This window comes from Taudactylus pleione, unplaced genomic scaffold (genome assembly GCF_031769625.1).
Source record: "Taudactylus pleione unplaced genomic scaffold, aTauple2 ptg000154l, whole genome shotgun sequence".
NCBI lineage: Eukaryota > Metazoa > Chordata > Amphibia > Anura > Myobatrachidae > Taudactylus > Taudactylus pleione.
In genome coordinates this window covers 16981150-17008489 of record NW_028284556.1, presented here as the reverse complement: position 1 = coordinate 17008489, position 27340 = coordinate 16981150, and the positions used below count along the sequence as shown (strand labels likewise).

The 27340-nt window shown below is 41.7% G+C and overlaps 1 protein-coding gene across 1 annotated transcript in view; it reads left to right on the top strand.

Annotated features, from left to right (window-relative positions):
- Positions 1-27340, top strand: part of ESR1 (estrogen receptor 1) — a 283323-nt gene that overhangs the window by 126984 nt on the left and 128999 nt on the right. The window contains exon 3 of the mRNA XM_088474493.1: positions 2386-2502. Coding sequence (XP_088330619.1) covers positions 2386-2502 — 117 coding nt within the window. The remainder of the gene's footprint in view (positions 1-2385; positions 2503-27340) is intronic.

Sequence of the window (27340 nt, the reverse complement as noted above, 5' to 3'; positions counted from 1 at the left end):
TGTGCAGTGGGTGTTTCTGCAGCTTCTATTCCAAAAAGTGTAACTTGATATCAAATAAATAAAGGATGAGCGCTTGTATGGCAATGTATGTATGTCAACTAAATACAGTGTATTTAAAAACAAATATAATATTCAAGCTTCTTTATCTGGATAATTAAGTGGCTGCGGTCACACACATAGATGATTATACCGGGGTAAGTACCATAGCACTTTACACTTGATCTTGATTCTGGTCTGATCCTAAAAACTTTCCATCTCTTACCACCAGCGTCCTGGAGCAGCAGGGTGGCCGTTGATCTTCTGGCCGGTATGATGATCTTGCACCTGGTCTCTGTAATCTGTCAGTCAGTGCTGTGCTTTTGTAGCCGGGCAGCTGCTCTTTAGTTGTTTGAATGCACATTTGCTTCTCCATGCCTACGGCAAGTGCAGTGTGAGCACAGGCGGTTCTGTGCTGTAAAAGAGCTTTGTTGCAACTCCGGTTCTTCACAGGAGACTCATGCATTTTTAGCGGTCCTCTGTTTCTCTGGTAATGTGACAATCGACCATTTGCTCACAAACACAGGAAAACAGACAAAATGTTCGTTCAGACAAATTGGTTAAAAAAAACACATTTCACCAATTTGAACAATTGTTTTTTGTCCGTTTTCCAGTGTTTAAAATCATATGATCGACTGTCATTTGCTCCCATACATTAACAGGTTTTCATTCCAACCAGTCAAATTGGACAGATATCTGACAGATAATTGTATAGTGTATGCCCAGCATAAACAATGTAGCATTTTAATAAAAAAAAAACAATTGCATTATACAGCTCCTGCATAAGTATAAATCAGTGTTCCAGAAACCTCAAAGCAAATACTGTGTGACATTTCATTATGCTATTTGAATTTAAGTAATGAATCCAAATAATCTTGCACAATTCCAGATTTGTCATAATGTGCAATCACTGCATCTGAAACAGATATATCAATTAAGTCAAAATGTTTAATAATATTTCAGAAAGAAACTACAGTATAAACAGATAAAGATGTGCTTTGGAATTCACATTTTCTAATACTGCCCTGCACACAAGGAGCTGGCAAAGCTGGTAAAGGATGTGCTGGGGAATTCTCATTTTTCTAATATTACACTAAACACATGGAGCTGGCAGGCAACCCAGAAGCAACCCAATAGCAGATTGCTTCAATTAGCTTTGTGCAAACACTGTTTCTTATGTGTCTTAAAGGCACACATCCACTAGACGACAGGCAAAAGTCTGCACGATTATGACATTGTAATCATGCAGTCGTTTGTCAGTCTGTGATGTGCCTACACTGGACGAGCAGTCTTTCAGTGAAGGCACATCAATCATCTACAAACATACTAAACCTGACAATATCGTCAGGTTGTACAACATATTTGTACTATGATAGATGTCTAAACGACCACCGATTTTCAAATTATGTTCAAACGATTATCGAATGATAACGATATTATCGTTCAATCGCTCAATTTAATCGTCTAGTGGATGTGTGCCTTTAGCATAGTGGTATGTGGATTCAGGGCCTGATTCAGAGCCGGACGCTCTGACCAGAGCGCTCGCTCTGAATCAGGGCCCTCCTACAGCTATAGCGAGCGTCCATGATGATGGTCGCGATGGTCAAGACCATCGCGACCATCGGGCTTGCGACAGAGACCCTGCGGTAGGGTCTCGCTGCCGCAAGCCCTGGAGTGATTTTGGCTCTATCAGAGCCAAAATCACTCCCACTGACATCACTAGTGTTGTCAGTGGGGCCGGCTTCAGACGGTAGGCGTTCCCATGGGAACGCCTCCGTCTGGCAGCCACGCCCCCGGCACGCCCACCAAAGGGGGCGTGCTGTCAATCAACATTGACAGCACGCCCCCTTTGGTGCGAGACCCGGAGCGACGGCTATCCCGTCGCTAGCCGGGTCTCGCGCATGCGCACCATCGACCCGCTTGCGGGCGTCCTGCGCTCGCGAGCGGGTCTGAATGACCCCCTCAGAGCCTACTTTGAGTGTGTGTACAGGATGCCAGGATATTTATGAAAGAAATAATGCAATATTTTAACAAACAGTACATGTAAAAGATTATTTAAATTATGACTTTTCAATTCTTTTAAGTTGAACCGTACATTAAAAATAAACACTATTCTTTATGGAGTTGTTAAAAAACCTCTCTTTCTATGTTATGGAAAAATCTTAATTATATATTAAAGCAAAACTATTTTTTTAAAATAATATTTCAATGTGTGAGTGGAGCTTTAAAATAAGGCATCTCTTATCAAACTTTTACTCTGCTGTGTGTTCCGCAAATGGGTTATAAAGGTAATCAATACAACCATTTCACTTGCTGTCGATTTTTCAAAGACCCTCTTTTTCTTGACAGGCCATAATGACTACATGTGTCCTGCAACCAACCAGTGCACCATCGACAAAAACAGGAGGAAGAGCTGTCAAGCCTGTCGCCTCCGCAAATGCTATGAAGTGGGAATGATGAAAGGGGGTATGTACTGAGAGCATTGAGAAGTGTAATGTAAAAGATATCTAATTTTGTTCTGATAAAAGAAACTTACTTTCACTGTAATCTAGAACACCTGAGTTTGTCGGAGTGGTTATAGCCGGCATGCTCTCTGATCGCTTGCTGAAATGTTCACATAAAGCAGATTTATGCACACAGTCATTTGGTCTTTAAAATGTCTCTACAGATTGATGTACAGTAACTGTGAGTCTTACAAAATAATTTTTTTAATATACTGCAATTGATGCATAATATAATGCAATCGATGCATTTTCTGAAGTTATTGTAGATTGTCATTTATTTTGATTTGTCAGACAGACGTGAAACTGTATGTTTTACCAATCAGGTACCTCTGCATGGAAAGTCTCCTTAGAAAATAACCTTTTGCCAACATGTGGCCATAATTATTATAAGACATTGTGACTCACTTTTTAATAATGATAGATATAGAATAATTAAAATATGATATTTTACAATGCTTTCTTGGTATCTGGTCATTCAAGTTTTGAAAGTAGTCAATTTAAGCAAATCATTTTGGTAATTTTGGAAACTATTTCGTTCCACTTAATGGAAAATTTGACTCACACTAAACCTACCCAAAGTGGGCAGACAATAGAGTGTGGTTCTCGAGATTAGCCCAAACAAACAGATAGACGCCTACCAGGGGTAACTGTGTTTTTGATCCTAATTTGGTGACTACACAACTACAAATACCTGCTTTAAACCTAAGAGTGAATCGTCCATGTTCAAATGTGGAACCCTGTAAACCTAATCAGCACCTTCTAAAATTGTATTGGTACTGTATAAAATATATTGTAATAAATTGTATTATGCTTTTATAAGGGTGTCAACAGATTCTTGTCCACAAAAACTACTAGGTTTCTATATGTGAATGGTTTTATATTTTATACTCCAGTAGTTGGATTTTGAAGTTTTAATCCAGAACGGCCTTTTACTAATTCTCCAGTATAAACTGTAAAGTTACTTAAGCGCTCTCTCACAGACCTTTTTCCATTTCTGTTATCCAGTCCCACAAACAAAGGGCAATGTATGAGTAGCTGCTAGATTCAAGTTCTCTGTATAGGTGCAGGTTAAAGGTGTTTTGTATAACCATATATTAATATATATAATATATATATATATATATATATAAATATATATATATATATATATAATACTATATATATATATATATATATATATATACAAAGTGAAGTGTAGCATAAGCGCCTAAACGTGTCCAATAATTGTTATAAAATAACACATGCAGATAAAGAAAAAATAGACACTGGTGATATAAACTTTGATCACATGACCACCATTGGAATTATGGCATATGAAAAAAAAGTAAGATAAATGCAACATAGTGTGTACTGTTTTCAATAATCCATATGCATGGCTACAATCAGCCTTATTAGGAACACATCAGTCCAAGAATAAACCCACATCACAAATAATGAAGGATATAATACATAAATTTAATTCCACAAATAACGAAAATGGCTAAAAAAACACACGTACAAGATATATAACATAAAAGAGCTTATCTGTCCATAAGAGGTATTCAGGTACTGTAGTTCCAGCGTATTTCGTCTTTCATTTACCAGACTTCATCAAGGGGATACTAGTTGTGAGCAAATAAGCTATATTTATACCTACACATCCAATTAAAGATGGATACTAACCATGATGCTAACTGATGATGTCACATCCTGAGACAAATGATCTGCATAGAATTAGTAGCTTTATTTTTTCAATGCATCAGATAAAATTACTATAGGGATGAAGATCGCTATCCATACTATCATTCCTAAAGATATAAAAACGTATATAATTGTATAAATATATAAAAACTAAACCATCGCTATGGTGGAATGCATATCGCCGTCATATCCAGCAGACAGAATGTTCCTGGAATGCACCGCCATTATATGACGTCACTTCCGTCCGTGCTTATAGCCTGAATGGCGGTGTAAAAAAAGCAACAGATTACAGGAAGCAATATATATAGCTAGAACCACTCAATTGGAATACACATACAATAATAGTAGTCCCGATATATAGTCAGTGCTAGTCCCGCGGATCAAAGAGTTGCAGCCATCTTTTTGAAGAACCATTTTCTCCCGTGCGTGCGGCCATTTTGGAAGAGATCAAAACCTGGTCTTTATCGTATGCGCTTTAGTGTTTGCAGCCTTTTTCTATGGGATCCAATGTTGTTTCAGAAAATAATATATTGCAGCAGACAGGTGATCCCAAACTGGAGATAAAGGAACTACAATTATTCACCAAAATATAAATATGTCAAATATAGATATAAAGGAATTGGTAGATAAAAATAAAAATTTATAAAAAACAGACATAGGGCCTGATTCAGACCCATTGGCTATGCTGCGCTCACTCGCATTGAGTGATTTTTCTCAATCTGCGCATGAGTATAAATCGCAATGGTCGTGCGCGAACCAGTCAGTGCGATGGGAAAGTGCTCGCCTGTAGCAATGCGATGGGAAAGTGCTCGCCTTTATAGTCGTGCGCAGTGGTCGTGCGCGAACCAGTCAGTGCGATGGGAAAATGCTCGCCTGTAGCCCGCAGTCAGGCCGCTATTTTGCATTTGTGGGTGGTAACAGGGGAAGGTGCTTGTGAACGGGGAAGTGGATGTGCGAACACAGGCGTGCCCGACTGTCAAAGCGAAGGTTTAATGGGTGTGCATAATTAGCAAAGCAGCGTCATTGAACATGTGACTTGGATGATTTTTCCATGAACTGCTCGCACTGCTTGCGGGAGGCTAGGTCTACCTTAAGTGCTGCGAGCAGCTTCGATGGCTTCCGATGGTCCCGATTAATCCTACATTTCCCGAAGATGACGTTTGTTGTGAGTGGCAAGGGGGCGTCTTTAAACACTTGCGAACACAATAAGCCCTTGCCCGCTAAGACATAGAGGCGCCCTTACACCGCAAAGAGTGAGCGCATGTTTTGCATAGACGGCCCCTTTTTGAGAGCGAGCGGCCGCAAATAGCGTCCGGGTCTGAATCAGGCCCATAGTTCCAATCCCGACAGCTGTTTCGGTGTTTGTATACCTTTTTCAAGAGACTGCTTAACAGTATATTGCACAAACCCGACTAAAATATCCTCAACTAAAGTGAAAATTAACCTCACCTGTGTGAAAAAGACGTGCGTGCCATCACCATTGGTCACTGGGACATCCAACTAAATCGTTGTGTGTGTATGCAGCTTTAGTCTTAGTTGAGCTGGATATACTGTAGTTATTCCTGCTGCACCTGCTGTTTTATATTGGGAGTTTACTACAGTTTCATTATTTCCTAGCAGTGGCCCAATGTCTGTCTTCAGTAATGCCCTTTAATTGCATTTCTTCCAAAGTATTTAAACCAAACTCAATAAAAAGGAGATTGTAGTGGAGACCATGCAGCAGTGTGGAGAAAGCTGTATTTTTTTAAGATTTTTCCTTTATTATTTCTCACCATATGAGTGTTAGTGTGGGTACACACTACAACGATATCTGCACCATTTAGTGTTTTCAGGCATATTGTGCAGTACGTATGCGCACTCCCATGGGTCGTCCACAATATCTTTTGGTTGGCCATGCTGCATAGCCAGTCAGAAGATATATCGTGTATTAGGTGGTGCAGTTTAATGAAGGACGGAATGAGATATTGTTCCGTCATTAATTAAATTGCACATTGTGTACGGGCAATCATGTATTGGCCCAGGACAAAGTGAATTCTGGGACCATCGTCCCGATTGCCCATCATTGAAGTGTGTACGTGGCATCAGGCAACCAGACACACTTCACGGGGCCAAAATAGGTGAACTATTAACCTTCAAGAGGGATGCACATTATTGTTAATCTTAGTAGAATGTTAAATCAATACATTTAATCAATAAAAGAGACACCTGTCTTTATCAGCAGGTCATTTAAACAAGCTACAAAACCTGCTAATCACAGCCGGAGAGACAGTCTTAGGGGGAGGTGTTTTCTCACTCTTGGACTGCCAGCCAGGACTGCATTTAGCAGAGAGAGTGCTTTCAATGGGAAACCAATTCCCTACTATAACGTCAGCCATATCTGGCTTCTAGGGGCTGTAGCTGAGGCAGTCCATAGAAACCTGCTTGCTGATTTGTGCGCATGCATGGGATCGCAATCCCACACATGCACACATTGACCAGACCGCCAGTCGGCAACAGACCCCTGGGAGTTAATGGTAGGAGCCGACGCAGCCATTGCTGGAGGCTGGTTTGTCAGAGTTGATCATGTGATACTGTCCATGATGGCAACGCCCATCATGCAGAACAGCAGGAACTGTACGTTTTAAGATGAATGACCACAGGTCTCAGGAATTCCGCAGGTGGCCAGCCAGGACACAGATGGCAATAAGTTGACACCGCTGAACCTGGTAACCGGGACTTGGACCCCAATGTGTGACACTGTGGAATTGATATGTAGCATAAATAAAAGTACCTTTGTATACAGAGGATGATTCATCTTAGGATGGAATTGCAAAGTTGCACGGAAGCAGCTTTGCAATTCCGTCCTTTCTATTATGCAAATGAAGCAGGAGGTGTATGACATCCCCTGCTGCATTTGTGATCCCACCACTGCGACTGAGGTCGCAGGCTGGGATCATCATCGTGACCATCGATCACGAAGGTGGATGGCGCCGGGCTTCCGGCCACATGAGTAAGCCTCCACTTAAGCAGACGGTCTGGCTTACGAGGCCAGAAAACAGTGTTTGTCCGTTCCCGCCCCCGCTTTGCCCCTTAAATGCCTGTGCCTCTCAATCAGATCATTGCACACAGTGATGTTCCTAATTTTTTCAACATGGTGAAACCTGTGCAGAAACACCACGTTAATCTTTTATATTTAGGCTCCTTCATGTCTGAGCTAACTGAGCATACTTGTATGTATTATCGGTATTACATTATCCCAAAAGCATTTGGGTTACACTACCTTAAAGTGCCTGTGCCTTCTGGGTAAGAATAAATATTCTACAGAACTTCAAGGGTTAAAAAATGTTCCTATTTAATTTAGAATTGTTCCACTGCAAGAGAATCTTGTATGTGAAGGGTGAAGGTTAGATCACACACAGCTATAATGAATTTACAGCAAAGCAGATGTTTAAATAGAAGAATTAAACATTCCAGACATATAATAACATATAAGAATATGTTCTACTTACAAGAATATGTTCTACGTACAAGCAACTTATTCTCCAGAGGTTTTCAAATTTGAAATTGTGTTGTTTTCCCATGGGGAGTATACAGGAAGCTTCTAATAATGTTTAAAATGTTGGGAAACTACTGCTATTTCTTCTAAAGTGAAACTTGTCAAAGTGTGCAATGGGTTTTGCTCAAACTTGCTGTCTCCTGCTTTCAGCAATTACGTCCAAAATGTCTTTCCCACCATGCAAGACAGATTTTCCCTTGATTGATGTAAAAATGCAGACCAGTTGTTCATCCCCTTGGCGGCAAGAAGTTAGAAAACTGCCAGCAATGTGTCTTCTACAAGAGCCAACCAAAATAATGCTTACATCTAAGCTGAGAGATGAACCACTGCTCATTCATCTTATAATAAAACATGATATATCTCATGAAATCCCACTTAACCACTCAACACAGGGAGGGAATAAATGGCGCTGGTTCAAAATGCCAAATCTTGGCAGGAAGCTAACGCTTGGCACTTGCGTACTCTTATCTGAATTTGCCTAAACGACTTTGTTTTATGGCATTTACCTTTGAAGTCCGTAACCAGGCTGTTTGGGATGGAGGCAAAAGGCACATGGAAGCGATGAAATAAGGGTTCACATATTTTAAGCTAGTGGACATTATTTTTACTTACTACTGCTTAGAAAATTGTTTTCGGAGAACAGAATTGTTTTGTGAAACATACTGACAAATCAGTTTCCACTTGACCACCCAAGAACTCAGAGTGGTCAATTTAATGATACTCCTAATTTAGAATTAGAATATAAATGTGTATACTCAGCTTCAATATCAGAATAGATTATAACATAGGTTCTATTCTGATATTGAAGCTGACATAGGTTCTCAAACTCGGTCCTCAGAACCCCAAACAGTGCATGTTTTCCAGGTCTCCCCGCAGAATCGCAAGGGAAAAAATTAGCTCCACATGTGGATCTTTTAAAATGTGCCAGTGCATAATGAGTACACCTGTGCACCTGCTAGATGACCTGGAAAAGATGCACTGTTTGGGGTGTTGAGGAACAAGCTTGAGAACCAATGGATTATGATACATTTTTAAAATAGTTTTCCCTTTGTCTTTTTTGTACTTTTATATTTTAGCCTTCAATGATGAACTGTTGTTAAACTGCAGCGATGTCATAAAACTCCAAATAGGCTTATTATAATGGTAAAACTTTTTTCAATGCAGATTATGAGTATAGTATTGTTTTGCCTTATGTATAAAGCCACCAAACGCCTCATGGTTCATGAATGAAATACATATAAGTGAAGCACATGTGAATAAGATACCGTACATGCACAGCATTACTGGCTAAAACATCATTACTGGGTCATTACTGGGTCGGAATTCTAAGCAAGATCTGGGATATGTTATGCAGATCACATTATAAATAAACAATTCAATAAAATGTAAGATACTGTTATTTTGTATGCTGTCATTACCAGGAATAAATGAGTCTTTAGCGTACTTACTTTGTGACCTATAGAGCAGGAAATATATAGGTACTTGTGGCTTAGAGCTGTAATGTAAGTTTCAATTTATTTCCTGATAGGCCTACTGTAGATATGGTATCATTCAATTACATTGTGCATTGTTAGAGACAAGTAACTAAACTCATCCCAGGTCAGGAGCATGCTCTTTTATATAACCTATCATTACTATTTTTTCATATAACAAGAAGTACTAAGGCTTTATGTACAATATTCACCATATATTATGTTATTGAGATGTAGATTAAAGAGCCATTTATTGCAGTCCGCAAGATCTCACAAGTGCCTAGAATAGGAAGAGGAGAATATTTTTCCTATTTCAAAATGGCCCAATTTTGGGACTTGTGATAATCAAGTCATTTCAAGAAATAGAGCAATTTTCTTTTATTTTTATCCATTCCATCTTCTTTCACAGGACTTTTTTCCCTACTGACAATTTTTATAGATAGATAGATAGATAGATAGATAGATAGATAGATAGATAGATAGATAGATAGATAGATAGATAGATAGATATATGAGAGATGTGTGCTGACCTCCAATATTTTGGTTTTGGATATGGATTCATCTTCATGTTTTGGCTTGGATGTTTTAGATTAAAAAAAAAAAAAAAAAAACAGCTAAAATCATGTAATTTTTGCAATCCAAAACCCAAAATTGAATGGAAAATCCAAATTCTGAACTGCTGGAAGATCAGAACCATGACTTGGATTTATGTGGATCTCCCCAGGAGATTAGAACAACGACTCAGATTTATAAGGATTCATGAAATTCGGTTGGATTCAGATTTCTGGAGAACTGAACCACACATCTCTAGTACAAACAGAATAAATCCCTTCTAGCACACAAAAAATATTTGCTGTCTATAAAGTACCCTTGTTGTCATGACCTATCTCAGACATAAATGAGACCAAGCATTATTTTCAGGGTAAAAAAAATATAAAGTTGTAATTAATGAGACATAGTTGCCAAAACGTAAAAATAATTTCCAGGGATGCATTGCTGCTGTGCAGTTGTATTTAAACGAACCTACTATGTGGGGCACAATTTAGGTGGACCATAATTCACCACAAATTCCTTAGTGCAATGTTTTATGGATATTTGCAATTTATTTGTTGCATTTAAATAATCCACATCAATTAATATTAAATTGTAAGGTTCAGAGAATAAACATGGATAGTGGGAAATGCACATAAGGATTCTATTCTTACTCAAAAGGGACATTTCCAGCAAGGCATGCTGAAAGCCATGGACTTACTCTAGAAATTAGGGAAAGTTGATAACTATGGACATCATTCTGAGTCAGACACAATGCTGATGTTCATGTTATTTGTTTATGCGTCTAAATCTTGAAAAAGTCACACAGCGCATGTATCCCACAGTGTCTGCATAGGACCGATTGAGCCGCACTGACAATGCAATGTATTGGACATTCCTGGGTGGAGACTGGGAGGTGGCTAAACTTGCACAAAGATATTGTGTCTTGTGGGCGTCATATGGGAGTGTCGCAGGAGTGGTTTTGGACTCGGACGCTTAATCACGTACAGTACATTAGAGGCCATATTGTGACGGAGATTCCGCACCTACAGTGACATGGGACTGGTGCAAGTCCTGATTGTGTTTCCGATGGTTGTGATTGCAACCACTCAAAGTGGGACTCCCAGCCCTTGCGGATTCAGATCCACGGATGTACACCAGGGAAGGACTTATACTGGCATACCTCCCAACTGTCCCAATTTCAGCTGAACAGTCCTGTTTTACATGCACTGTCCTGCTATCCCACCCGATAAGTTGGCGAGGGCACTCTCACACTGCTGCTCTGCATAGCTGAGCAGCGGTGAATGGATAACGCGTGTGCTGGGAAAGCTCCCAGCATGACGATAATGGCGGCGTGGCTCGCAGGTACAACATAAGCCACAACACCATGCCCCCTTTATGATAGGCCATGCCCCTATTTTTACCTGTGGCTTTTTTAAAATGTGTCAATGAGTAATGACTACACCTGTGCACCTGCTGGGAAACCTAGAAAACGTAACCTGTGTGGGAACCTGAGGACCGAGTTTGAGAACCACTGCTCTATCATACAGTAACATCAGCTCCATACCAATGTTTACAGCATTATACCATTTTACCCTAATCACCTATCACTAGGTGCTTTTCTCCTATGTCAGCACATACTGTAGCTGTAAGAAAATACAGTATGTTGTAGATAATTGTAATGTAGCACTATGCTTCCATATAGCAGCAACATGCAATTCAGAGCTAGCTGATGGGCATCCTATTGAGATGCTCACTGGCAGCGGCATGATTCTGCTGATGTGCATACAAAGATGCACTATATGCACACCGACAAGACTATCAGACATTGCACTGGCGCAGAATGTCCAACAGAGCATGGCCGCTGGTCCAGTGCAACTGTGTCTTTAGACGCAGACTCTGACACCGACAAGCCCGCGATTGGTAGCCTCCAAGCCCCCGGAAATGCTCATCAAAATTGCATGAATATCCGTGCAATTTCAATCTGCATCTCCGTGCCGCCCGGACGCATGTGCAGAGTCAAATCATCGGACACTTGTACCTGATGGCTTCCCTGCATCCATCTCTGAATAACTCCCTTTACTAGGATGACATACATGCTTACACACATTTGTTTATTGCAGCCAAAGTTCAATTGTTACTCTTTGCAATTGTAACATTAATTATGTACAGGTTTCTTTGATTTCCCCCAGTTGTTTCCATATCAAAACATACATTTACTGAAGTTACTGTTTGGGATGTGGAACATGTCTAGTTTTTATTGTAATACATTTACCTTAGCTCATTTTATTTGGTCCTGGTTGTAAAATGTATCATATTACTCAAAATGGGAAAAAAAGGATGTTTATAAAGTGTATACTATTTAACATAGCAACAGTAACACAGCTTCTTGTAATATCTTTTACTAATCCCTAACAGAGGAAAATAGAATAGAACCATGATTGACAGTTGGTTCATTTCTATGGACAACTGCCAAGATCATACATACAGTAGGTGCACATCACCTGCCCGATGCTCAATGTTTGTCTATTCTAGCACTCTACTTACACTTTGAGAGTTTGTGGCCTGTTACAGAATTGCTTATATTGGTAACAGTAAAAACCTTACCATGTAACTGCCTGATAAACACGTAAGCCATTTGTCACGCTTGGCGTGGAAACTCTGGGTCCGGGTTGCGGGAGGAAACGAAGGTGAGGGGCCTGGATATATGTTCTCCTCATCCACAGCTCTCGAGTGTTGACGAGACCTGGGCAATGGTTCGGAGTCTAACCCACAGGATGGTGTTCGCCAGTGACCCCTCCAGTCGGGATTTGGGCTTAGCTGCACCCTGTGAGCAGGTCGCGGTCCTTTGACCAGGTACCCGAGCTCAGTGGGAATTGGAGACACAAATAACCATGGCCCTAATAAGAGATGCCTAAGGTTTAAGGCACTGTGGAGTGATTCACAAACAACGTAAAGAAGTCTGGCAATACTGTAGCACAAAGTTCACTAGTGACATGTTTAACACACAGGCAGATATGGTAATTCACTGTTGTTTGAAGTTCACTAGAGGCTCGTTTAGCACACAGGCAGATGGTAATTAACTGTTGCACCTGGTTCACTAGAGACACGTTTAGCACACAGGCAGAGATGGAACACACTGTAGAGGAAATAGAACACCAGGAACCTGGACCGGAACTCAACTAGGGACTAGGAGACAACCGTTGTTCAGGCAGTTTGCAGAAAGGTGGAAGCAGGCTATATACCCCACAGAACCCTTTGATAGGTGCACAGCGATCAGCTGACGCTCACCTATCCCAGGCCAGAAGTACAGTCACATGGGCCGACTGACATGGCTGCGCCCATGCCGGGAACCCCGAGTCCAGACACCGGACTGCCCGCAGTCCCCTACGCACGGGGAGAATGCTCAGCGTCCTCTCAGCCACCGCGCCAGCTGCCCGACTGCGCGGGAGATCAAAGGAAGCCAGCGAGGAGGTAAGGCCGCGCTGATCCCCGGCAGAGCCCTGACAGTACCCCCCCTTTCAGGGTGGGCACCGAACACCCCATAGGCTTATTTGGAAATTTCCTATGGAAGTCTCGGACCAACCGTGGAGCATGCACATCGGAAGCCTTGACCCAAGCCCTTTCTTTGGGACCATAGCCCCTCCAATCGATGAGGTATTGAAGAGTATTAAACTTAAGGCGTGAATCCAAGATCTTCTCCACTTCAAACTCAGTACCCTGTAAAGTCTGTACTTGAGGCAATTTGGGAGGAACAATTTGAAATCGATTGAGCACCAGAGGACGTAAAAGAGAAATATGGAATGTATTGCAGATTTTCATTTGTGGAGGAAGTTGCAACTTATACACTACTGGATTGATTATCTTAATGATGCGATGGGGGCCAATAAAGTGTGGAGCAAGTTTCATCGTGGGTACCTTCAAACGAATGTTCTTGGAAGATAACCAAACCCTATCCCCAACTTTTAAAAAGGGAACAGCCAAACGTTTCTTATCGGCAAATCTCTTGTAATTCTTTGAGGATTGTACCAAGGAATGGTGAATCTTATTCCACAGGGTTGAAAATGACTCAATCTCCTTGACTGCTGCCGGAACTTCTACCGCTGGAAGATGTTCGAAGTCAGGGACTCGGGGATGTCTACCGAAGACAGTGAAGAAGGGTGTGGACTTGGATGACGAATGATACTTAAAATTGTGAGAATATTCTGCCCATGGTAAAAGGTCCACCCAATCATCCTGAGAAGATGATACAAAAAGCCTGATGAAGGTCTCAAGTTCTTGATTAACCCTTTCGGTTTGACCATTCGTCTGAGGGTGGTATGCTGAAGAAAATTTTAATTTAACTCCACATGTATTGCACAGGGCTCTCCAAAATTTGGCCATGAATTGGACCCCACGATCAGAGATTATCTCCTTAGGGAGACCGTGTAATCTGAAGATATCCCGGATGAATATTTTAGCCAATTGAGGAGCCGATGGAAGACCAACCAGAGGAACAAAATGTGCCATTTTTGAGAAGCGATCCACGACCACCCATACCGTATTGTGTCCCTTGCATCGAGGTAGCTCGGAAATGAAGTCCATAGAGATATGAGTCCATGGGGCAACTGGAACCGGTAATGGGCGTAATGGACCCATCACCCTCCTGCGAGGTGTCTTATGCTGTGCACATTTAATACAGGACAGGACAAATTCTCTGACATCTCCCTTCATGGTGGGCCACCAGTAGGAACGTAGTAGGAATTGGTAAGTTTTAGTGATTCCTGTATGACCAGCAAATAACGAAGCATGAGCCCATGTCAACAGTTTTTTACATAAACTGGAGATAACAAAAATTTTTCCCGGAGGCGGAGAGGATATCTGTGTAGGAGCGAAAACAATTGGATCAAGAATTGGACGTATCTGCGGATGGTCCTCTTCCTCTACCATAGTCATAAAAGAACGGGAGAGAGCATCCGCTTTTTTGTTTAAAATGCCTGGTCGAAATTGAAACCTTAGATTGAACCTGGAAAAAAAAAGAGACCATCTGGCCTGCCTGGCATTCAATCTATGAGCAGTTTGTAGATAAGTTAGGTTCTTATGGTCTGTAATGACCGTAACTGGAAATCTAGCTCCTTCCAGAAGATAACGCCATTCCTCTAGTGCCAAGCGTATAGCTAATAGTTCCTGATCTCCAATAATATAATTTTTCTCTGCGGGAGAGAATTTCCGGGAGAAGAATCCGCAGGGGTGGATCTTCCCATCTTCAGCTATCTGAGACAATACGGCCCCAATTCCAACAGAGGATGCGTCCACTTCTACCGTAAATGGTTGATCCAGCTGAGGCTGGCGGAGAATTGGGGCTGTGGAAAATGCAATTTTTAATTTTTTAAAAGCTTGTATTGCTGGATCAGGCCAAGAGATGGGCTGACTCCCTTCCTTGTGAGAGAAGTGATAGGAGAGACCAATGTGGAGAAATGTGGAATGAACCTCCTATAATAATTTGCAAAACCCAAGAAACATTGAGTAGCTTTCAACGAAGTAGGCTGAGGCCAATCGGCAATAGCTTTCAGTTTATCAGGGTCCATTTGAAGAATTTTTCCAGAGATTATATGCCCCAGGAAGGGTACCGAGGTCTGATTAAAGAGGCATTTTGACAACTTTCCAAAGAGACGATGATTTCGGAGATGAGACAACACTTCTAGTACATGCTGATGATGGTCTTGTAAGTTTGTAGAAAAAATTAAAATATCATCGAGATAAACTACCACAAATTTATAGAGAATGTCCCGAAAAATCTCGTTGACGTAGCCTTGAAATACAGCTGGCGCGTTACAGAGTCCAAAAGGCATTACCAGGTACTCGAAGTGTCCATCCCTAGTATTAAAAGCGGTTTTCCACTCATCCCCTGCCTTTATTCGAATTAAATTGTAGGCCCCGCGTAAGTCTAGTTTGGTGAAAAACTGAGCTCCTCGGACCTTGTCGAAAAGTTCGGAAATCAAGGGTAGTGGATACCGATTCTTTATCGTAATTTGATTTAGGCCCCGATAATCTATACAAGGGCGGACCCTCCGTCCTTTTTTCCTACGAAGAAGAATCCTGCTCCAGCAGGAGAGGATGACGGCCGGATAAATCCTTTAGCAAGGTTGTCCTTAATGTACTCTGCCATAGCGGTAGTCTCAGGAACAGATAATGGATAAACATGGCCACGAGGAGGGGTCTTCCCCGGAAGCAGGTCAATAGCACAATCCCATGGTCGATGCGGAGGGAGTTTATCTGCCGCTTGTTCGCAGAATACATCAGCGAAATCCTGGTAGGGTTCTGGTAAATTGGACTGAGAGGGACCCACAGAGATAGAGGGTGGAGAGAACATCTCGGATAGACAGGTAACTGTGGTTAACTTACGCAAAGGAACCACCTTGGTCAAACACTTCTGTAAACAACTTGATCCCCAGGACAAAATTTGCATCTTATTCCAATTGAACACAGGGTTGTGCTTTTTTAACCAGGGTAGCCCCAACACCAGCTCATAGGGAGATTTAGGTAACACAAATAATTCCAGCCATTCCTGATGAAGACATCCAATCTTGATGGATACTGGATGGGAGAGAGAAGAAAGAGATTCTCCTAGCACTGTTTTACCATCTAAGCCGGAGAGAACTAGTTTATTGGGTAATGGAACGACAGGAATACCTAGAGTCCGAACGAGAGTATCTGAAATGAAATTGCCTGCCGCTCCGGAATCAATTAGAGCTTTAACCCTCTTTGTCCTGGACCCATGGGAAAGCGACACTGGTAGAAGACTGTCTGTTATTTGGGATGACTTGGACATAACCCCTAACTGAATGCTCCCTACTTCAGTCAGGGTCTCGCATTTCCCGCAAGCAGAGGACAATTCTTCAAAATGTGGTTGGGAGCAGCACAATAAATACATAATTTATTTTGGAAATGCCTGTTGCGTTCTACAGCTGTAAGCTTGGACTTATTGACCTGCATGGGTTCTTCTTCACTACTAGGAGAGAGAGAAGACTGGTTCACCGGAGGAGTATGGACCTGAAAGCGTTCCCCCCTGCCTCTACTAGCCCAGCATTCCCGATGGCGAAGGTCGATCTTGATGCAGAGGGAGATGACATCAGCAAAGGATTCCGGTAAATCTCTGGAGGCCAACTCGTCCTTCATCCTTTCTGATAGTCCATGGAGGAAGGATGCCTTGAGAGCTTCCTCGTTCCACTTTAGCTCAGATGCCAGGGTTTGAAACTGAACTACATACTGACCAACAGATCGGGTCCCCTGGCGCACACGAAGCAAATCGGATGAGGCTGAAGCGGAGCGGCCTGGTTCGTCAAAAATCCTTTTAAATGCTGAAACAAATCCTTCATAATTTGACACAATGGGGTCAGCTCATTCCCACAGGGGAGAGACCCAGTCCAGAGCAGCCCCGGTCAACAGGGAAATAACATATGCCACCTTTGCTCGAGAGGTGGGGAAATTCTGGGGGAGACATTCAAATTGGATCTCGCATTGGTTAATAAACCCTCGGCACCGCCTGGGATTACCATCAAATCTTTCCGGGGTTGCCAACTGGAGACGAGATTTAGATCCTGAAGCCCCTTGAGGCAAAACAGGTGGAGGGGGTGCAGCGGCTGCAGCTGGTGGAACCGGGAGAATAGATGCCAATGTAGTTTGGATTGAGACCAGCTGTCTAGAGAGCTCCTGCAGGTACTGGGCCACTTGCTGTTGGGCTGCCTCCTGGTTATCTATCCGAGAGGCCAGGTCCTGAAGGGACCCTGTACCTTGGTACCCAGCGGCTTCCATTGTGCGGACTGAACAAACTGTCACGCTTGGCGCTGGGGGAGTGGAAACTCTGGGTCCAGGTTGCGGGAGGAAATGAAGGCGAGGGGCCTGGATATATGTTCTCCTCATCCACAGCTCTCGAGTGTTGACGAGACCTGGGCAATGGTGCGAAGTCTAACCCACAGGATGGTGTTCGCCAGTGACCCCTCCAATCGGGATTTGGGCTTAGCTGCACCCTGTGAGCAGGTCGCGGTCCTTTGACCAGGTACCCGAGCTCAGTGGGAATTGGAGACACAAATAACTGTGGCCCTAATAAGAGATGCCTAAGGTTTAAGGCACTGTGGAGTGATCCACAAACAACGTAAAGAAGTCTGGCAATACTGTAGCACAAAGTTCACTAGTGACACGTTTAACACACAGGCAGATATTGTAATTCACTGTTGTATGAAGTTCACTAGAGGCTCGTTTAGCACACAGGCAGCTGGTAATTAACTGTTGCACCTGGTTTACTAGAGACTTGTTTAGCACACAGGCAAATGGTAATACACTGTCGCATGAAGTTCACTAGAGACTTGTTTAGCACACAGGCAGATGGTAATTCACTGTTGCACAAGGTTCACTAGAGACACGTTTAGCACACAGGCAGAGATGGAACACACTGTAGAGGAAATAGAACGCCAGGAACCTGGACCGGAACTCAACTAGGGACTAGGAGACAACCGTTGTTCAGGCAGTTTGCAGAAAGGTGGAAGCAGGCTATATACCCCACAGAACCCTTTGATAGGTGCACAGCGATCAGCTGACGCTCACCTATCCCAGGCCAGAAGTACAGTCACATGGGCCGACTGACATGGCGGCGCCCATGCCGGGAACCCCAAGTCCAGACACCGGACCGCCCGCAGTCCCCTACGCACGGGGAGAATGCTCAGCGTCCTCTCAGCCGCCGCGCCAGCTGCCCGACCGTGCGGGAGATCAAAGGAAGCCAGCGAGGAGGTAAGGCCGCGCTGATCCCCGGCAGAGCCCTGACACCATTCCATTAAATTCTTCTACTGTTGCATCTAATACTGCTTCTGGGAATGTTAAATATTAATGCACTTTAACTAAAAAAGTACATAAATGTTGCAAAAGGTGTCCCATTAAAGGTAAAGGCTAAAGCCTGTTAACTATTACCTGGATAGTGATAGAAAAAAATATATATTTTTGCAAGATTAAAAATGATCTTATAATACAGTAGTTCATTAAAATATCTTATCCTTCATGTAATATATCACCCAGACTACACAGCGCTGTCTTATGTGGCTCAGGAGGATTAAGGTTTGGGGGCGCAAGGGCAACAAACATGTGGAGGCCCTACCAATAAAACTGTCAGTTATTAAAAATTATAATGTTAAATATTCCCAGCACCACAAATGTCTTAAACACACTTTAGTGCTCCTTCAATAGTCCACATCATGCCACATAGAAATCCCAGTACAAATATATCAGAGTGCATCCACGTATTTACGGATGGGAGGACACCCCAGCTGTCTAGTTGCTAATCTACAAGACATCTAGAACTTCTAGAGTCACTCAAGCAAAATGTAGTTATCAAGTGCACCTCCTTTTTTTATTGTGCAAACCAAGTCAATATACTCAAAGCAAAATGCCATGTGGGTTTAGATAATGTCCTATCCTTACCGCTCTCACTCAGAGGAGTCGCCTTTTGCTTGGGGGTCTGCTATCCACTTGGCCCAATCTTATGCCCCTCTACCAACATAGTACACATCCATGAACAAACATTTTAAGATTCTAAGATAACAAAGCACAAATATGAAATTGAAATTGGGGTCTCTAACACCCTAAATGAGAATCATACCTCTAGACCAACAGGCCATCCAAGTAATAACTACAAGTGTCACATTATTTTTATCTCTACCACTTGTATGGCGCTGCAAACACCTAGTGGTACCTATGAAATAAAAGATAATAAAAATATAGATTTTGCACAATGTTGCCATATTATTATCTGGTTTGTAAATACATATATATCTCATTTTGGATTAATTTTATTTTTAAATCTACAATTTCATATGTGTTTCGGTTGGCTTTGTTATAACCAATTCTATAACCACAAGTGTCACACAGTTCCCTGACAACGCTCTAACATGTGTTGATTGCACAATGCCTGTTTTAAAAATGTATACTGTGTGGTTTAAATTGTGGTAATTTTGTTACAGGTTTATGAGGAGTTATGAAGCTTCCATCATCAAGTAATGGTAGTTCTACATCTATGGTTCTCATATGTTTATAAATCATTAGCAATTACTTCCTACAGAAATAAAAATCGATCTTTTCTTACTTCACTTACTCATAATGAATGAAACACTACCAATATATCATACACCAGTATATTTCAGAATAGCACATAAACAGAGATTATTGAAACATATTCATATAAATTTGTGAATGTTGTAAAGTCCACTGACATAGAGTCACCATTTACTGCAGCTATAATGTTACTAATAAAATCTTCTAATCCTTGAATTATTGTATCATTAAATATGAACAGTCTATATCACAAATTATGACCATTACTTTGCCGCCTTTAATAGTATTCATTTACACATGCAGATAAAACTCTTCCTTTAAGCATTTTTATTCCTTTTATCAAGGGTTTTTTTTCTGGACTTTATGAAGGACAAATATATTTTGATGTAAAAACATAAAATAGTTTTAATTGCTTATTTTATGTTTGTTTATAATAATCTTGAAAGAGAGGCGCCACATTTACAATAAGTGTCCGCTGCTTGGCAGGAGCATTTATAACAAACCTTATCAAAAGATGATATGTTACACATGTGATCAGAGATATACAATGTAAAACCACTTCCAAAAGTCATTTGGTCAAGAGCAGTGGTCTTTTGAGAAATGTTTAAATGTTATAGGTAAAATAATTCAGTCTTGGTTTCAGATAGACACTTTGAGTTATGTTACAACATTACAAGGATAACAAATAAGGAATATGAGAATGATAACAAAAATGTTAAATAAAGACAGTTGTTGGGATGTATCCTAGATCGAGATCAACTATATGTATGACATGCAAAGTACTGTACTATTATAGAACAATGAGAAATAATGTATTATGATATATTTCAATTATTAAAAATAAGGTCACGGAGAACCACATTTCTTCTATCTATCTATCTATCTATCTATCTATCTATCTATCTATCTATCTATATATCCTGTAAGCATTCAACCATCCTGTGGGCACTATCAATGAAAGAGTGGGTGTGTAGATTGCAGAGCCATGTTTTAAGGAATTAATCTCTTAGCCCAGTGGTTTACACACTTTCTTCAACCATGGCACTCCTAGAGTATCAGCATTTTCTGCTCTCCTAGGCCAGAATGTCCCAGTTTGAGAACCACTGTTTTGCCATTGATTTAATGAGATACCATAGCTAACACACTACAGAACAGTGATTCCTGTTTTATTTGCCTATATCAATGGTGATCACAGCTATAATACAAATAACATTAATGTGCTGATCTTATTGTCGAACATGTGTTCATCACAAATTTCTTTGTTTCTTGCATTACAACTAAATTTAGAAAGTAAACTTTTCATGTGCAAAAAATGAATTTAAAATGCCAACATAAGTAAACAAAAGAGTGAGTCCCTTTCTATTTTTCATGTACAAGGCATTTATTTTATCTTGGAGACTGTACACTTTTTGCTTTTAAAAATCATGTACAACAAAGCTCTGCTCTTTTCAGTACATATTTGATGCAAATACAACAGTTTATATATTGTTCATTTATTAACTTAAAAAGGAAGAGGTTATATGTTAAGCCTGAATCTGTATACAAAGTGCTACGATGCAGCGGCCATGGCTTTTTTCCACGCCAAGTTCCGTTGTGGTTCATATACAGATTCAGTCACACACAGATATACAAGTATCATACAGTATATCAAATTAATCAGTACAGTCTCATGGTGCATCCTAGTTGCATCGCGTTGCGACTATAATGCATCTTCAGCACAGAAAGGTGGAAAAAATACGCCCAGCGCTAGTAGGGTTGCACGGGACCTGGCAGCTTACGCACGGCATGCATCTCACATGGCGTGGCATATTGAGGCTAGATGCGTGAGGATACATCTGTAATAAATTGCTTTCTTAAGTGGAAAAAATTGACAGTTCCTGCACCAAAGAATTGTAACACTCCGCAGATGGCACAACAAAGAAATAAATGGTAATGCCATTACAATACACCGTGTTGCTCTAGTAATAAGTCTCTCACTTCATCACCAAGCCACTTTCATCTCTTTGTGTCGCTAAGTTTACAGTGAATTGATTGACTGCATTCTCATGAATGTTGTTAAAGCCCCAAAAATGGTTTCCCTTAGATGAAAGGTGCACTTTAAGTACTTCCATCTAAAATGGATAGCTTAGTATACCATTTAACAAATTGTACAGTTTGAGCTTCTGAATGTGATTGGGAAAGGAGTGGGTGGAAGATAAGATAACATGGGTGGAGAGACACAGATATGTTCCTGTAAATTAGTTTGTGATAAAAAGAGATATGATTTCTGGAGAGCTTTCATTTTTGAAAACCAGTACATCACATGGAATCTAACTTCATCAATCAGAGCAGTAGGTCGGGAAGGAATGTCAGTGGGAATATGATCTGGTTGGAAGCATTTCCCTTGTTTTGCTAAACCACAAATATTCAAGAAAACAGTTTATTCCTAAAATCTTTATTTACTAGTCTTCATCTAAGGTAAGTAATTACAGGAACTTCTAAAAATGATAACTAGTCGTTTTTCCATTTTATTATTTGTAATGGGGGTTATCATCGACCAAGACCCTTCTTGTGTAGTCTTATTTCCATTCACTTTAAATTTGCACATTGTAAATATAGTTTGCCAGATAAATGACATCTTGCATAAAGTATGTTTGGCCAATTGGCTTGTTTACCTTAAAAACAAGACCTTTGCCTCTTTGTTCTGGAAGGATGAGCTTGTTACTCTAATTTGCCATATAGGGTATTGCCAATGATCCAGTAGCACAGAATTCTAGATCTGCGCTGTTTATCAAGAGTGTGGTTCAGTGTAATGTTATATAACAGCAATAAGATGTTATGTATCCTCACAGCTTTTATACAGTAATCTAGTCGGTCATATTGTAAGTAGATAAATCTCCAAAATGTGAGACCAACAGATACATGCATTATAAAATGCTATAAAATAAGTCATTTGATAAGTATTAAAATAATGATATTTTTTGGAAGGCTTCACTTAAGTTTCTACAATATTCTTACTAAAAACATGTTAAAGTCCAAACTTTATTCTACATGCCACCATTGACTGGTACAATGTTTTTTATTTGTGATCCACTCTCTAGTCCTACTTAAGGAAATGTTCTCTCATCCTGCTACAGAAATAATTTTTTTGGATGGGTAGGCCCAGTCGAACTTGTCTTTGCCCAATTGTGAAGTTATCAGAACTAGTGTAACAGGGCAGGACACTACATTGCTGGACTGGAATGGGATTGAAATACCGACGGCTCAACAGCCACCGGTTCAAATCCCGACAGTGAAAGGCCGACAGTAGGAGATCCTCATGCCCGGTGGTAAGTTTCCTAACCCTCCCCTCTGCCCCCCCCCTAACTCTAACCCTCTCTTAGGGGTGCCTAACCCTAACCTCCCCCACTCCTATTGCCTAACCCTAACCTGCCCCCAGGGGTGCCTAAACCTAACCCTCCCGGGGGGTGCCTAACCTCCCTCTAGTGGTGCCTAATCCTAACCCCCCCTTCCCCTAGCCTAACCCTAACCTTCCCCAGGGGGGTGCCTAATCCTAAATCCCTCCGGGGGTCTCTAAACCTAACTTCCCCACCCCCGGGCTAAGTGTTATACTTACCCGACACATGGTGATCGGGATGGCGGGGGTCGGTTTTCAGGCGGCGGGATTAAGATAGGCATCAGTATTTCGATGCCTATCTTTTGACCTGTGTCTGGCAGGTAGTGTCGGGATTTAGACCGGCGGCATTGCATCCGCCAGTCTATTAACTACATCCCGCTGAACTAAATAGCCTAATTTTGTAAATGTGTGCGGGATATTCATGCACAGTAAGATGGATACAGGGCTTGTGCTGCATCCCCCTGCAATGTTGGTAGTTCCACCATTTATTTTGCTCATTGTAGATGGTGGTAAATGGAAAAACAGATCACATAAATGGCACACCATCTTCTCTTTGTTATAAGAACTGGTGATAAGTAAGAAACTGACCATGCTAGCACTGCAAAACTGAAAATGAGACCTGGGCAGAATAAATAGTATCTTTCTTTAGCAGCCCTTGAATAATTGAAGATGATAAATTTTATGTCATTGGATAAATTACTGTATCTAACTTAAAATCCTCTTCTTAAACAATTACATAAGTACTGCAATAAGAACATTTACAGCAGGTGAACTTTTCAACTACTCGCAGTCCATAACAAGGGTTTACATGCAATACTAGTAATGGTTTTCATTTACACAGAGAAGGTTTCATGCAATTTACCAAGGGGGACTGGTGATCACAAAGGTTTCAGCATTTCACAAGATTCTCTGTAAAATACAAACACAGCCATTTGTCTCCAGATTTCCTTGTGTCTTCCTGTCCTGTATTTCACTTGTCCTGTTTCTATCACTTTCTGATTTAATTTTAGTATCTCTTTCCTTTAATCTGTTACCTAATACAGACTGTTCTTGAACTTCCCTAACTCCATAGAATTTTCTTCTGTGCTTCTTATACAGTCACAAAAAGAAGAAATACAGGTGCTCAACTCCAAATTAACTGATTGTATATAAATACATTATTGCAATGAATAGAGGTTTTTGGCATAATCTTGGCCTGGCAGGGGCCTGGGTCCGATGCCGCCCCCCTCCCTCACAGCAGCCCAGCACACAGCATGTGCTGAGCTGCAGTGGGAGACTGCTCATGGTTGCTGAGCAGCAGCCACAGCAGTCTCCTATGCCTGTGGGGGGGGAGCGATCACACTGATTGCCCCCCCCTGGCTTTGTGCCGGGCTCAGGGGGCTCAGAGCACCCCCCTCCACAATCTTTTTTTTTTTTTAAGGGGGCATGGCCACGCCTCCCCCGATTAGGCCACGCCCCCTGTTACCTGGGCCCGCTGCGGCTCTTGGCGGGCCTGGGGGGGACGTTAGGGTTATGCACTCCTAAGGGAGGGTTAGGCTTAAGCGGGAAAGGGTTAGCCATAGTGTATTTACGTACCTGTCTGGATTTTCACTGCTGCCGGTCTTCTGGCGTCAGGATTTGAACCGGACATAGGTGTGGCGGTCATTCATACCAATCCCGTGTCATACACCTCCTGCTGCATTTGCGTAATAGCAAGGATCGCAATTGTAAAGCTGCCTGCGTGACAGGTCCCTACCTCTCTGATTCGGTAGTGCTCAATCTCATTATATTCCTCTCCTTTGTCATATTAAGGTTGTCATTGCTTTAAACTTTACTTACAGGATAATTTTTTGGAAAATGCAGTTTAGTTTATCCAAAACCTAGGAGTTGTACTTCTTATAATCTGAAGTTCCTTGTCATAACTGTATTAAACATTATATATTTTAATTAATTTATAAATTATTTGCTTAATAATTAGATTTTTAAATTAGACACAGATGAAGAACAACAACTCTTGACGTGAGGAAATGCCATGGATGCTCACATCGGAGCCCATTTTACATAGATTTAGGGCCTGCGTCAGAGGTGGACGCAGTTGCAGTGGCGTTAGCTATTTTCTGTGAAGTCAGATTGGCGGTAATATGCAAATGCTAGTTTCAATCTTCCCCTTGTACACTAGTGTGCACCACATAGTACAAGCCCTGAGATGTCCACTTTAATGTCCATGGACAGTGTAACACTCCACCAATGGCCCACCATTGCGTCTACCATCAACACTTTGGCCTCTTCATTTGAGAATGCTGCCACGTTCACTGACACACCTGTGACACTCCCATAACTTGCCCATGAGACTGCTTTTGTTTTGCATTCACTTCAGGCCACCGCCCTGTAACGCCCATGGTTCTCCCTTGCCATTTCTAATGCCAGCGCCTCTGTATACAACTGCTGACTCCATGTACACTCAGGGGATGCATGCGCCACAGGGATTTACAGGTAATTTTGAGCATGCACAGTAGCAAATAACCACTCAACTGTGCAAACATCTTCATTGAGTCCACCACTGAATTAGGCCCTTAGACTCAGTCACACATACATGTACAAATGTCGCATACCCCAGTAATCAGTATCCACTACCAATTCAGTTTTGTAATTTCCAGTTATTTTAATTGTGCAAATAAGATGCACATTTTGGGTGAAATAGACGCTCTTGTGGGCAAATCGCATAGGACCTGGCATGCTGAGTGGGGCTATTTGCCAGGACTGAAGCCACAGTGTAAAAGAACACATCTGTAAATGCCATGCATTTCTGGGTCCTGGCTAGCCCTTATCCGTAGGCTTGGTTTCATAGCTGTTATCATTATCTGGGCCTGATTGAGTACGGATTGCAACTGCGATAGCAGCTACAATTACGCACGCAGTCTCACTGCAATGATATGCTAATCCACTGCGATCGCTATGCCGTCGCAGCCAGTGGAAGTAGCGTGGAAACATGGCGTCTGGAGAAAGTGCATGTCATAGCGCCCCTCCCCTCTCCCTGTACTCAACTGTGCTAGTGGGGTATGGCCAGCCTGCAGGGGAATACTGAAATGAAGATAAAAACAGCAAACAGTGGCAGTATCACGCTGGGCATTGATGTCCCATTGGGGGAATGGAATGCTTCGGTGATGCACTATCTGACATTAAGCGGTAGCTCCTTTGGCACTGCTTTATTTATGTATAGCACCTAGGATCTGAGATCTGACTTTTATCTCATTTGAATCATTATTAGTCAATAGAGAAGATTGTATTATATATTCTGATCATTTAACTTAAATTGGAAGGAATACATGTGCTAGAGTGAGATTCCACAGGTGCTCAGCTTATTACTGCAATTACTGCCCCAAGCAGCTTTCACTGGAGTGGGAACACCTATGGGTAGCTCCCTTCTCAGCTATGCTCCTAATTCGCAAATATACATTGTACCTATATTAATGTGAGTACTACTAATCATGTTCTTGTTACCACCATTATTATTATTTCAGGTCTCCTAAAACAGTATTTTTAAAAGACTTTTCAAATAACACTTTGTGGTCATGCCTAGGAACACCTCATTATTTTAAATAGCAGAGCAGTGACTTTTTTTAAAACTCACACCTGCCAATAAGAAAAGGAGAGGAAAGGGGTGGTGACAGAAGCCAATAAGAGAGGAGAGGGGAGGGCAAAGAGTTGATCAGAGAGGGGTGGTGACAGAAGCCAATAAGAGAGGAGAGGGGAGGGACAAAGAGTAGATCAGAGAGGTGGTGAAAGAAGCCAAAAAGAAAGGAGTGGACAGGGGCAAAGAGCCAATCACAGGGTAGAGAGGAGAGGGAATTAAAGAGGTGAGAAGTGACTGTAATCACTCTGACAGGAAAGGGGAGGTGACAGAAGATGATCACAGAGGAGGGAGAGCAGGAGGGGAGGCAATCTGGGCAGCTTGAGGGAGTATGACATGTAGAAATGGATCTCAGATCCGTAACTTATTTAGGATATAGAGCAAACAAACCGAGATAAAACTAACAGGCGGCCGTCATACTGTGCAGCGCCCAAAGAATTTAGGAAAAATGATTGGGGCCCTCTGTCCACATTTTGGTGCTCGGTGCTCATGCTCCTCTGGAACCACCCTCGCTAC